This window comes from Haliotis rufescens, unplaced genomic scaffold, assembly GCF_023055435.1.
Source record: "Haliotis rufescens isolate VD_foot unplaced genomic scaffold, xgHalRufe1.0.p SCAF_8, whole genome shotgun sequence".
Taxonomy (NCBI): Eukaryota; Metazoa; Mollusca; class Gastropoda; order Lepetellida; family Haliotidae; genus Haliotis; species Haliotis rufescens.
Genome location: NW_025964372.1, coordinates 44,864,194 through 44,878,941, shown reverse-complemented (window position 1 = coordinate 44,878,941; position 14,748 = coordinate 44,864,194). Strand labels below are relative to the sequence as shown.

The window sequence follows — 14,748 nt, the reverse complement described above, 5'->3', positions numbered from 1 at the left end:
CTGGCCCAGACTCGATTATTTACATATAGGCCAAATATTGCTGAATGCGGCGTAAAACAACAAACAACAATGTACAAGACAATGAATGAAAGAACACACAGTGTAGGAGAGCGCATGTTTTATATACATGCATTGCAATGAAAGACCAACAAAGGATAACTAGTTCACACGTATATACATCAAACTATTGGATAGATCAACATGACTAGTGAGTTGGACAGTTGAATGTCAACAGGACGTCGAACCAGGGTAATCATAACGCTCAACTCTCGTTATTGCCTATTATAAGATATACTGAATTGATTATTGTATGTTTCTAAATATACATGTATTGTGTAAAATGTGTCGTACAAACATGTGGATGAGATGCTTATGATAACGACATTGATGACGTTGACATCATACAATCAAGAGTACATTGTATCAAAAACCTATAGTCACTTGTATTTTGTTAACAATGTTATAATTGTGATAGATAATAGCTTGATAATTTTGTATCAAAACAGAACCATAGTGCCAAAGAAACTGTAGCTCACCTGGATATATAGTCAACCGTTTTAAATGTAAGCAAAGACAGAGGTTTAAAAAAATGCTGCCAGCATTGATATTCTAACGTTTTCTGAACTAAAATTTAACACTGAAATGATATGATTTGAAAAAAATATGAGTGAGTGAGTGAGTGAGTTGTGTTAAACGCCGTTTGTAACAGTATTCCAGTCATATCACGGCGTGTCAGCTTAATGTGGGAGGAAAGCCCCAAGTGATGCAGGTCTCAGACGTTTACCACTTCGGTGAAACCCACGAGCACGGGTATGGTGCTGACAAACCTAGAAACATAATCGGGGCGAACCGGGATTCGAACCCACAGTCATAGGTTTCTGGCGTGCCCAAGGGACGCAACTCTGTACAGAGAACTGCAGCGCCTTAGACGACTGGACCACCTGTGCCCCCGAACACAATATGATGTCATCAGAAGGATTATGCCACACTACAGCTTCACCAGTCTGTCTGTCAGGAGAGAAGTTTGAGCCAACATGCCTCTAAACTGATTTAAGAGTATGGTCAAAATGAGGACAAAATTATAAATATCGAAAAACACCAGGACATACATGTTGAGCTCCATTACTAACTATACATGTATCAAATTTCAATTCACTATGGTCCAGCGCCATATTGACATATTACATGAGGGGCGGTGGGGTAGCCCAGTGGTTAAAGCGTTCACGCGGAAGGCCCGGGTTCGATTCCCCAAAAGCGGCGTAATACCACACTCACTCAGTCATTCACTCACTCACTCACTCACTCACTCCATTTTGAACAGAAATGGTTGGGTAATGACTATAAGACGTTTCATCTTTCAGGGTGGTCGAAGTGCAAAGGTCAATGGTCAAAATTCAAAATATCTGAAAGAACTGGACACCAAATTTCTGTCCATTTTGAAAAATATGGCCTAATAACGATAACAAATACATGTACGTTTTTCAGTAATATTGAAAATCATGTTCATGTGTCCTCAATGGCGGAAATAAGCATGTGAAATGGTCATAAATAGATTCTATAAAAATAGCTGCCATGGCGGCCATATTGAAAATCGGATTTGAACATCTTGAATACATCGGGGAGTTATCATTGGCGGGAACAAACATGTAAATCTGTTTACGACGGGCGACACACGACAGGCGACAGACGACGACCTTTTCGCTCACTTGACATTCTGTCAGGCGAGCAGATAAAATCAAATAAAAAAATGTATCACACACACACGCACGCACGCAGGCACGCAGGCACGCAGGCACGCACGCACGCACGCACGCACGCACGCACGCACACACACACACACACACACACACACACACATTGACAGTACCGTGTAAAGTAGGTAAAGTCATATCTTGATAACGTTATTTTCTAAAACAGTTCCGGCATGCTGAAATTAGTCTCATGACCAGTTGCATCGTGAAGTCGGAATCCTAATTCGTAAGCCTGGAATGAAATATATATGAATCAATCATCTGAAAAATAGCGTCTCAATAATCATCAACATTTAATTTTTATTTTGTGTGTAACTGACCCGGTTCAGGGTGTGTCACGGATGTGTCACGATCGCGGCAGAAAGTAAAACGTTTTAGAAAGTAAAATAGATTTAGGTGAAATTATATTCGATAATCCTCACTAAGCATGTTTGTTGTCGCTTCATGCTGATTGGCTAGTGCGTTCCGTTAGTCCAACGTTTTCATCGTTTGCAAAGAGGTCACGGATTGTTCTATTGTAGTTGTAGCTATTTGAGTTACCTATAATAAATGACACTTAGCAACGCTGGCGTGATTGGTTATCTTCATCGATAAAATTAGATTTTACTTACGAGCTACGACGAATAACGGATACTTTTTTGTTACGATTTAGTTGATTATATCACGAAGGACAGATAGAAAATGCGGGTTTACAGAAAACAAGTGGAGGTATGAGCTAAGTCAATTAATGGTGGTAACGATGGCATATGAAACCGCCTGTGACGTCATGAACAAAGAATGACTGCCTTATACTTTTTATTGTGCGAAAATACGTTGATATGACGTCACGTTGCTATGGGCCGCTTCGGAAACGACAAAAAAAATGGAACAGTTGTCGTGGACTTGTCAATCCGAATGAAACAAGAATTATAATGCTCAGTGAGAATTACTGATAGTCACAGCACATTTACACTTGCTCCTATGTACCCGTGAAGATCCGGGCTAGAATAGGTCTTCAGCAGCCCATGATTGCCGTACAAGGCGACTATGCTTGTCGTAAGAGGCGAGTAACGGGATCGGGTAGTCAGGCTTGCTGACTTGGTTGATGCATGTCATCATATCCCAATCACTGTCGTAAGAGGCGAGTAACGGGATCGGGTGGTCAGACTTGCTGACTTGGTTGATGCATGTCATCATATCCCAATCGCTGACTTGGTTGATGCATGGTCATTGATCCCAATTGCGTGGATCGATGCTCATGATATTAATCACTGGATTGTCTGGTCCAGACTCGATTATTTACAGACCGCCGTCATATATCTGGAATATTGCTGAGTGCGGCGTTAAACAACAAACGAACAAAGACAACTTGCTCCTATGGGTAATACTCAGTGTGTGCTTTAGCGTTATAATACGTACCTCTAAAGAATCGAGGTTAGTGAGGCAGTTCACTATGAACTCATCATTCGTCCCGATAAAGCTGTCTCCAAGCTGCATCTTAGCGGCGATCACGATGTCCTGTTTGGACTGTATGGTCACGTATCCCTTACTGTTAGAACAAACAGTGTCACATTGTTACGTCTATACAGCAAACACCGCCTCCGTGGTCTAGTGGTAGAGCGTCCGCCCGGAGAGCGGAAGGTTTGGGGTTCGATCCCCGGCCGCGTCATACAAAAAGACGTTAAAAGATGGTACTTGTTGTTACCCTGTCTGGCACTCGGCATAAGGGGCTAAAACAAGGACTGGTCGGCTCGGAGTCAGTATACTGTGTCTGAGTGGGGTATTCATGTTAAACTGCGGCATGGTATCTCAGTGGGCTAGCACTATAAATCGGCATTAGTCCGGACTAGTACAAGCAGCCACACACACACGTGCATGCACGTCGCTATATAAGTGCAATAATCTTGGACGCAACGTTAAACCCAATTTCACCTCACCTCACCTTTACAGCAATACTCATTTCACAAACCCGTGTCAAATGTACTGATAAGTTTAAATATCAATGTACACTACCAGACTTCCCAAATCATGTTTTTGGGTTTGCCAGCACCATATCCATTCTCGTGGATTTCTCCCTAATGTCTGAGACTTGCATGACCTCGGGCTCTCTCCTTAGCTCACGACCCGTGAAGATCCGGGTAGAGTGAGTGAGCGAGTGTGTGAGTATGGTTTTACGCCGCTTTTAGCAATATTCCAGCAATATCACGGCGGGGGAAACCAGAAATGGGCTTCACACATTGTACCCATGTCGGGAATCGAACCCGGGTCTTCTGCGTGACGAGCGAACGCTTTAACCACTAGGCTACCCGACCGCCCCAGGTCAGGGTAGAGAATAGGTCCTCTGCAACCCATGCTTGTCGCTGACTTGGTTGATCGATGCTCATGATGTCAATCGGGGCGGTGGGGTAGCCGAGTGGTTAAAGCGTTCGCTCGTCACTCCGAAGACCCGGGTTCGATTCCCCAAATGGGTACAATGTGTGAAGCCAATTTCTAGTACCCTCTGGTACCCTCCATGCATTGAGCTGGAATACTGCTAAAGCGGCGTAAAACAATACTCAATCACTCATGATGTCAATCACTGGATTGCCTGGTCCAGATGGAATATTGCTGACTGCGGCGTTAAACAACAAACAAACAAATAAACAAAATCCAAGCTGAAGCGGAGCAATGCAACTGAAACACCGTTCAACTCACTCACTCACTGTCAAATGTTCAACACGTGGTTTGGATTGTTAAGCATCAGAGTTCAATGATCCATCGCTTGATGTTTAAGGAGACTGAACTGTAAAAATCTGGACACGTGATTAGTGAGTGAGTGAGTTTGGTTTAACACCGCTTTTAACAGTATTCCAGTTATATCGCGGCGTGTCAGCTTAATGTGGGAGGAAAGCCCGAAGTGATGCAGGTCTTAGACGTTTACCACTTCGGTGAAACCCACGAGCACGGGTATGGTGCTGACAAACCTAGAAACATAATCAGGGCGAACCGGGATTCGAACCCACAATCATAGGTTTCTGGCGTGCCCAAGGGACGCAACTCTGCACAGCGAATCGCGGCGCCTTAGACGACTGGGCCACCCGACCCGACACGTGATTAGACAGGTACACGACAGTGTCCAGTATTCGCTGATATGTACATGCCTTTGAAATACTGTACCAAAACTAAAGCGATCAAGATGTACCTTTAATCATATATCTGAAGGTACTCACGTAAACGTTGCTTTCCACAGTGTTGAAAAGGGATCAATCATTTCCTTTACGATTCCATTTCCAACACATCTTATGACCGTTTGTTTTCCTGAAATGTACACGTTTTAAATCTTAGAAACAAGTATAAGATTTGTTGAAGTTTAACTAGGTGTTTCAGGCAACATGAACAACTCCATATACATCGTCAAACATGCTCCATAATCAAAGTGAGCTAAGCCATATTTGCTTCATTGTGATCGACTTATTGTAAAAATAAATATATGAAATTAATTTTATTCATCGTGAACTTTAATGATTTGTTTTCTCTATTTTACAGATTAACAGAAACACTGTTTACTTGAAGGTGATTTTACCTCAAACTTGTGTTAGGAATGTGTGTACATTATGCGGAGGAAGAGAAACAAAAAAATCTGGATAACCATTGATGAAAAGTAGTGGAAGACTGCAAAGTTAATACACCTTCGTTGCTGGAAATGTTAATATTCTAAGGCAAATTTAAGACAAATATGACAAAATAATACACAAACAATATTTTCTACATATAGCCTGTTGTAGTCATGTTTTTGTAAACATTACTAAATTTTAAACATATTTCGCCAAAGGAGTACCCCGTTTACTTTTCATCTAAAATGATATGAAATTGCCGAAAGATTTGTAAGCACTAATGATTTCTAGCGGCTACACAGTAGAAGGATGAAGAAAAGATATCTCTGAATCACCTACCGACATATATAGCTGTTGTTAAGTAGGTCTTACTGATCCAGACACAGTCTCCGGGCGACACAACTTTGCCGTCTTCATCATGTATGTCATGTGCCCTCTTCGTCACAAGCCCTGCAATATGAACATACAAGTCCAAAGTCCTTCTTTTGATACCATATCTACATTCACTTCTGTAAATAAAACCAGATACTTTTTTATTTAATACAGTAAGCCTGAATTTCTGTGGCAGGCAATTTTTTTTCTGGGACATTATATTCTTTTCCGATAAAATCCAAGGTGGTTGAGCCGGAGTGATATTGGGTACCTGGGACTTATGTCCAGTATCATTATATTGCCTTTGAGCTGCTGTGACGTAGGTCACAGTTATGTCCATTTGGAGCAGTATATGTACATATGTATGTCGGGAGTCTGTGAAAAACTATTACGAATCATTTAGTAGAATAACTACGTCATTGAAGTGAAGTAGAGGTCTAACCATGAACATCATTTTGTAGCTTGATGACAGAAGCATTTGTGAGGTAGCCACTACAACCTGTGCATCAGAAAGTGTTCTCTGGTCCTGCTTTGTAGTAGCTACATCGCCTCCGACACTCTCTTGCAGGCATAACATGTCATCTGCAGGACTCTCAGAGGAGCAACAGGTCTGGCAGTCTCAATGAGAGTCCCTCTCTGTGGTGTCACCTCCTTTCTGTTGGTGATAGTTCATTTTTCAGGCACTACTGTACAGCATGGCATGCTGCTGATGTTGAAAAGATGCATTCCAACTTGAATCCAGGTGAAGATAAGGATGCTCACCTTGTACCGATGTTTGTCTAGTGATTTTGACCACACAGTTCCATACAGCTTCAGAAGGAACATCTATCAAACATCTCATCATGAGAACTATCAGGTCGATGGAAGACAGTCAAACAGTCCCAATTGTTGGTACCATCAAACAGTGCAAACTCTCTCTCTTCTCCCCTTGAAGAGCGCTGATACACTATCAGATCCAGTGATTGCGTGTACAAACATCAGGTGCTGTGCTGTGAAACGCTGTCTGATTTCAGACAGAGATTCTGTACACTTGTAATGGGTTCCGTCCAAACACAATGTGGAGATCCAAGCTGGGAGTGCCTTCTGCGACCATCATTTCCAGCAAATCTGTGTCTGTACCCACAACAACCACAGGTGTGAATTGTGTGTTTGGACAGTATCCATTGCAGATGATGCTATCACCCAGCAGTGCTTTGTTGACGAATTGCTTAATTAGTCTGTCCGTGTTTTTTGCCATGACCCATGCCTTCTTTAGATGTAGTGGTTTTTATTTCCAGTTGAAAAACAATATTAGCAGAAGTATTCTGCTGTGCCCTTCTCTACTGTTTGGCAGGTTTTGCTTAAGTAGCAATGCCATATCCATCAAGCACCACTACGGTCTCTGGTCCATTGGGTTTAAGTACACAGGACACATAGTGGTCACACACCTGTAGGTGACATCAACAGACCAGGGCACGCTTTGGAGCGAGTGAGTGAACCATCAGGAGGTAGACTGTGGACATTGACTTGAGACTTGAACAAACTGCCAGGATACTCATTGTTGTTTCATGATACCTTTCTCAAATAAGAAGGATGGTTGTTTGGAAAACTCGTGAAGAAGATATGATTTATATTCAGACATATCTTTCATCACATCTGTGACCCTTATGAATATTAACGTTGCGTTCACTTCTCCCTCTACTCCAGGCACTGTGATCTGGGTCTTGTCACCACTAATGCTGGTCTCTCGATCTTTGCTCTTCAGTTGTAGATCCGTATATGTGTGACCAGTCATAAATGAAGCTGCCTGGATACCGAGGGAAATTACTTGATCCGCATTAACACATTTGCCAGCAACAATGTTACTTGTTACACATAGCAGTGAGTCGTGCTCTCCAGATGAGGAAGAGGAGTTCACATGAAATTAGGCAATCATTTCACTGACTGACTGACTGACTTCAAGCATCTTCTGGGACAAAGTATTTTTAAAAATAAAAATCCAGCCCCTGCCCTTGCCCCTGTCCTTCACAGACACAGACACAGACACAGACACACACACACATAATTTTTAAATAAATGGTCGGTCCCCAACCCCAAACATCAAGAGTACACACACAATTTATTAAACAGATCAACGCTTTAGAGAGCCTAGTCATGATATTTCGATCACAGGTATAGTAACACATAGTCTAAACACTTTGTGTTCCCACTTCAATCGCCTCTTATAACAAGCAATGGAGTGCTTGGGACACATTCAACAGGATGCATGTTCATTAAACGAAATGCTTTTTTTGTAAAAACATGGGCAAAAAATCATGAAAGTTAACATACCTGCCAGTTTCGTAACAGTGTCTGCCATTGTCCTACGTATTGTTGACTTTGCCCCAATTGAGCTGCAGTCTGTTTCTCGAAGGTAGGGCACAGGCGATGGTTTTCTCATAGTCCAATTAGAGTAGGAACCATAATACCGATCCTTATTATTGACGACCTTGGGTTCCTGAGATGTGTCGTCATCATTGTCCATCTGTTGCATTTTACGGGCTTGGTAGTGTAACTTAAGTCTTCGTATGCATTCAGGAACTGCGTAAACCACTCTCTGGACAAACGTCTGATTTTCTTTTACTTCACTTTCATCAACCTCCCCATGAGGAATTGGCACTTGGCCCACTTCACTATTGGGCGTCGATCGTCCACAGGGGGATGTGAAAGAGATGGCATCACTGGTGATAAATCCTGAGTCAGTGAGGGTTTGGGGGCCTCGTGAAACAGGAGTCACAGATCTCGATCGAGGCTGGTCTTCATCCACAAGGGAGAATTCATATATCTGGTGTACACGGGAAGCCAAGGACTCCTCATCTAACCTATCATCCATCTGCTCCGTGACTGTCTCTGTGTATTGCAAACCGTGCTGTAGTTCTGCCTTCAAGGGTTGCCTGGAATACTGTTTTCCCGAAAGCGTGGGATCATTTCTTTGGGAATAATAAGGCACCGATGTAAAGCTGATCCTTGCATCGTGTGCTTTACTGTCTTTGGCCTGGAGAGGCACTGTCATTACTGCTCTGGTATCTGGAGGTTTTCTTGCTTCATGTTTCATCATCTTCTGTTTGTAGGCATTCCTTGCATGCGTATCCCCAGCACGTACGTATTTGAATTTTTGATTGTTTGCCCGTTGTTGTACCGTTGCCGTGGTTACAACGTTCACAGGTCGTATATGCCTTCTTCTAGGATGCATTGTCACTTATATTTAGTCGCATACAATACCAGTAATCTATCACAGGTGCAACAAAGAAACTACTTGGACCTTCCGTATATGTTTCATATTTGAGGCATGGTCGTCACGAAACTAAAAAAAAAGAGGAGGGATTTATTAAATGTATTACGAGGACATCTGGCATCTGATAGGGGTGGTAGGGAAGCATTGTGGCTTGTTCTCCACATGGGTACTGTTGGAAACCCATTTCTGGCGCCCGTGTTGTGATATATTGCAGGAAAATTGGAACAAGTAGCTTGAAACACCTTTTGAACTCACATGTAGCTGGTACGTATTTTAGATGCAATGACACCTCGTGAACTCGAAGTCCTTGTTACCGTAAAATATATATCTACTTTTCCGTACTTCGAGACAATGATAGTGCTGATATTGGACAATATTGGTCAGAAGTGTGCCAGGGGATGAGCAGTGTTCGGACAATTCACTGTAAAACGATATATAGCGCTAGCAGTGTTCAGACAATTCACTGTAAAACGATATATAGCGCTAGCAGTGTTCGGACTATTCACGGTATATTTTTTAGAGTTGCGTCCCTTGGACACGCCAGAAACCTATGATTGTGGGTTCGAATCCCAGTTCGCCCCGATTATGTTTCTAGGTTTGTCAGCACCATCCCCGTGCTCGTGGGTTTCACAAAAGTGGTAAACGTCTGAGACCTGCATCACCTCGGGCTTTCCTCCCACGTTAAGCTGACACGCTGTGATATAACTGGAATAATGTTAAAAGTGGCGTTAAACCCAACTCAGTCACTCACTCACTCTATATTAGTTTCTGTGCATGAGTTACTGTTCCACTACTTTCAGAGAACAAGAGTGTCCTCATCGTACTAGATGTCCGGACACCACACTGTGGCAAACGTTTCTTTGCTGCTCCAGTGGCTGTTACCTAGAACAGTCTACCACAACACCTCCGTGACTGCAGAGAACTGTCTACTTTCTGCTCACAACTCAAAACCCATCTTTTTAGACTTACTGTCTCCAAATGACTTCTCATTGTTTTGCGCTTTGAGCATGCACTATGCATGGATATATGCGTCATACAAATGGACTATTGCTATTGTTTTTATTATGTACAGATTAAAATAGAAAATGCAGCAAAGAGGTTTTGGGTGATCCTGGGACAGTCAGGTTGGTTAGACTCATCACCAGCTCAAGGCCCTTGCCCCTTCTACACGCAACCCAGACAGCGAATGGCAGGACGTGCTGCCTAGTCAAACCAACCCAGATCTTTTCGGAGAATGTGAAAACTCCCAAACACTGCAACCTTCTGCATTACCAAGAGTGTCAGAAGGGCTGAATTCCTGGTAGCAAACCCGGGTACTCTCCCAATGTGAGTCAACAGATTGGGAGGTACCAAACCTAAGGCACCGAGAACAATGGAGAGTCAGACAACTTGGTACTTGGGATGCAAGCATGACATTTCGAAAGCGAGTCATATTTGCCATGTTTTTCTTGAATCTTGTCAATCACATTAGTGTCAACGGGGACAGAAAATTCAATGATATAAATGATTTCATTGGATTTATCAAAAAGGACAAGATCAGGTTTCTTGGCCTGGATACGTCTGAGGCTGTATACGGGCCTATTTCAAAGAATTTTGTATTGATCATTTTCCATGACGCCCTCAACATATTCTGGGTCGTACCATGGATGGACCTCTGTGTCAAAACCATAAGCATGGCGAGGATAAAATGATAAATATAATGATCCAGCCACTCCATCATGTTGCTTAAGATACTGTGTTTGTGCCAAAGCTGGGCATCTACTGACAATGTGTTGGGGTGATCCTTGATCAACACCTCACTTGGCGCAAACATATAGAATATGTGGAAAACAGATGTCAAAAGACCTGAACGTGTTACGGGCAATTTCAGGCACATCTTGGGCCACATCGAGAGACACGCTGGACCACTACAAATCACTTATCAGATCAAACATAGACTATGGTTGTGAGGCCTTCCACTCAGCATCAAACACTGTCTTGAGCCGCCTAGACAGAATACAATACATGGATGGACCTCTGTGTCAAAACCATAAGCATGGCGAGGATAAAATGATAAATATAATGATCAAGCCACTCCATCATGTTGCTTAAGATACTGTGTTTGTGCCAAAGCTGGGCATCTACTGACAATGTGTTGGACAGTCTCATTAAATTCATTACATAATCTACATTTCGTATTTACATTTTGATGCAAAATCACACATTGACGGTTTCGGAGTGGGAAGTGACTAGTCCTGAGCAGCAAACAGAAAGCCTTCTGTTTCACTTTTCAGGCCAGCCGACTTCATCCAAGCGAAGGATTCTGCAGGGTTGCTGATCTCAAAACACTGCACATAAACTCGATGCAGAGGTCGTTCAGAGATAGCCTCTCCTTTAAAAACTGAGTCTGGGCTATTTTCTACATAGGAAGCCACCAAAGTCGTACCCTTGTCCCCATTTTCCATTGCCCATTACCAAGCAATGATAAATTAAGGGCTGGCTACCAGTTGTCCAGCTAACCATCAGCGCTAATTACTGTAAAGTGTTGGCTTTTATTGTCCTTTGCTAATCACCCATTCATCTGTTGGCCTCCCTTTTAGCTTCCACCTTTTGTTATCTTATTACTTTTGTTTTCCTTACACGTACATATATATGCTCCCTGCCTCATAGCATTCCAAAACTAGCACAAAATGGAGTAGAAGGGAACACGACAAACCTTTTTTGACAGCTTCCTGCAAGACAGGTCGCTATCAGTTAAAACAGGGAACAATCAATCTGATCCTATGTCAGTGGACAAAGGCACGCCACAAGGCAGCATTATAAGCCCAACCCTGTTTAACATCATGATCAATGATCTTTTTGATTATGTCAACTCTCCTACCCAAACTTCTAAATTCGCTGAGTACGGAGCAATATGGATAAAACACAGAGATATTTCACAAATCCGAAGAAAACAGAATACAATACAAAGCCCTAATACTTGTCACAGGCGCAGCAACAGGCACCTCACTAGAAGCACTACAAGTAGAAACGGGAGATCTCCCATTGAAACTAAGAAGAGAGCAGGCATTATTATCGTTCTGGGGACGAACATACCATTTAGTTAAAAAGATATGGCAAGACAAAAACACTCGAGATGAAGCCTTAGGTCGGAACAATCCCTCACTAAAGCCATCTGCGAAATTAGTACGAGAACTCATCCAAAGTCACAATTGTGATGACAAGCAGCCACCAGAAAGTTACTACAAAGGGTTACAACTCCCAAAATTAGCACTGCTTTAACATAAGAAGTCACTAAAAAGGAAAACCCAACCCTACTACGATCAGTAACTATCAGGGACCCATATATACACTGAATCCCATCAACAATAGCGCTGGTTGCGGGGTCCATACTATACGAATATACAAAACTATCGGACCAAGGGCAACAAGTGGAGCTGTGTATCTATCTCACATATATATTCATGGAGATAAAAAAGCAGACACACTTGCGAAGCTAGCTCTAGACAAAGCGGAGATACAGCCTATTCCCTTTAGTAAACTAGAGATAAAAAGCAAAATCTAAGCCTCTGTAGCCCAAAGATGGCATGCCTAGTGGGACTCAAATGAAAGGAAAGTTGAAATTGTCATCTCACGCTTTAGACACGGTCAAACAAAGCACTATGACAAGGTTTGCTCATCTTACAATCAGGCTGAATCCATTGCTCGCGTGTTACTGGAATGTCTAGACCACACCCCAGCCCGGGCTAGGTTAATACAAGAATTTCATTTAGATCCGCTATCTGCCATAGATCTCCTAAAGCCAAGAGATGCAATAGCGAAGGCCAAACTAACTCTATTTCTGAGAGATGGACAGCGACTGGAACAAATATAAACAGAGCAGCCAAAGACAAAAATGGAATTATATCAATATACGAAAATAGAAATCATATCAATACAAAAACAGAAATTCTGTGAATACCAAACTCACAATAGATATGTGTACCCTACTCACACACAGGAGTCCCAAAGAGGGACAGGTCAGCCGAAATTGCTTGGGCAGAAGGCGACCTCTTAAACACTTAATGCATCAACAACATCATAGCATTCATTCACCTGATGAAGGAGGAAGCATATACCCCGCAACGTTGTGTTTCGTCATAATTAAGAAGTTGACATCCATAAATTCTCTTCCTTTGAAATAACTAGTTACCCATGTGTGATCATTTGACGTCACATTAGGAAATGACATCTGTACCAAGTCTGAGAAATTATTACAAGTAGGGACAAGTATTGATCTCTCACTCTTTCGTCCTGATCATGGCACTGCCAGCAACAATAACGAAGTTTGTGAAAAAGAAAGGATTCGATATCTTGAAGAAAACATTTTGCGTGTCGCAAGAGGCAACTAAATGGTCAGGATCTGTGACGTGATTCATTGCATGTCATTGTATGAATCGATGCTCATGATGTCAATCACTGGCTTGTCGGGTCCAGTCTCGGTTATTTACAGACCGCCTTCATTTAACTTGAATATTGCTGAGTCATGCGTTACACAACAATTTTGTCGGTCCTATGTTTGTAAGATCCTATGTTCAGCAGTACGGGTCCCTCATACCCCAACTGTCAACGAGCTTGGCCCTTGTGCTGTCAGAACCCATGTTGACATATACAAAGAAATCATTCACAGCCTGTTAAGACTTCTCTATCAACAAATTCTATGGCCTCAGACGCCTTCAATACTAATGGAGTCATTTCACATTCGCCTGCATTATAAAGGCACGGGCAAGGTGATGTCAGGTCACAACCGGCCGTGTGAACAACGAGTGATAATGGATGGAAAATAAAACTGAATACTAAAAATGTGTTTGTTGATATTCCCTGGCGAATAATATCTGTATATATACATGACACAAGTCGTGTTATATCTCACATTAACGAATACCTAATCTAAACGTCAGTTCTTTTCTAATATGTATGTTTAAATAAATGATATTTAGATGGTGTTTCTTTGTTATTTATATATAGGTATTGCATGTTATCGATGAATATCCGTATTGCCATAAACATGCCTGACTGAAATTCTCATTATTTATCATTATTTACAAACGACTACTTCGAAAATGACTTGATTCATATATCGTAAACAGATACACACATAATTGAAGGAGGTGCGAACACGTGATGAGGAACTGGGATAGCATGTTAAACAACAAACAAACAAACAAACAAACAACAAAATCAACATGAAACATGAGGAACACGAATGAAGAAAAATAGCAATACATTACATAACATACCTGACCTACTTTTGCGACAGTAGTAAACAGGCAAAAACATCAAGATATACTAACTTTTTGACAAACATTTAGATATACTTACTTTTTGACAAAGACTCCCCAAAGCACAAGACCATGTTTAATATATCGGGTTCGTCTCACACCCTAATATGACCTTGGTTTCGTCAAGCTTCCCTCAAACATGTGTAACCGCATTAAGACGCGATCCTGCACTGACGACTGACACGAGATCAGTAGATCCACCAGCAGTGTATTCCTACCTTTGAAATGGTTGTGTTCACGGTGAAAGCATGACCGGTTTATGCAAAAACGAGACGGCGTGTTTTACGATCTTGTGTTGAATGGCGCATTATGGGTTAAAATCACAAAGCTACTAACACAGATCCCTGTCTGACACCATGGCCCACTTTATACATATCCTCAATGGATGTTCTTGTCGGGATACTCTCTAAATGGTATGGCAGTTGCTCGTCAGTGATTGAAGTTGGCATGTGCACATTGCGGAACGGACATAACTGTTACCTTTGCTGCACCAGGCAAAT

The 14,748-nt window shown here is 42.1% G+C and overlaps 1 protein-coding gene across 1 annotated transcript; it reads right to left on the bottom strand.

Moving 5' to 3' along the window:
• Positions 1–831: 831 nt before the first annotated feature.
• LOC124143600 lies at positions 832–14,518 on the bottom strand. Its single transcript, XM_046512626.2, has 6 exons — positions 14,289–14,518; positions 8,006–9,017; positions 5,663–5,773; positions 4,940–5,027; positions 3,150–3,279; positions 832–1,983 (listed from the first exon to the last, which is right to left on the bottom strand). The coding sequence occupies exons 2-6, from the start codon at positions 8,904–8,906 to the stop codon at positions 1,909–1,911; spliced, it is 1,305 nt and encodes a 434-aa protein (XP_046368582.2). The 5' UTR covers positions 8,907–9,017; positions 14,289–14,518; the 3' UTR covers positions 832–1,908.
• Between the last annotated feature and the right edge of the window lie 230 nt (positions 14,519–14,748).

Excerpts from the sequence above, each read along its gene's own strand:
- LOC124143600 (XM_046512626.2), bottom strand. The coding sequence starts at position 8,906 with ATGCATCCTAGAAGAAGGCATATACGACCTGTGAACGTTGTAACCACG. Across the intron at positions 5,774-8,005 it reads CACTGTTACGAAACTGGCAG|GGCTTGTGACGAAGAGGGCA; the intron begins GTATGTTAACTT and ends TTCATATTGCAG. Across the intron at positions 5,028-5,662 it reads AACAACAGCTATATATGTCG|GAAAACAAACGGTCATAAGA; the intron begins GTAGGTGATTCA and ends TGTACATTTCAG.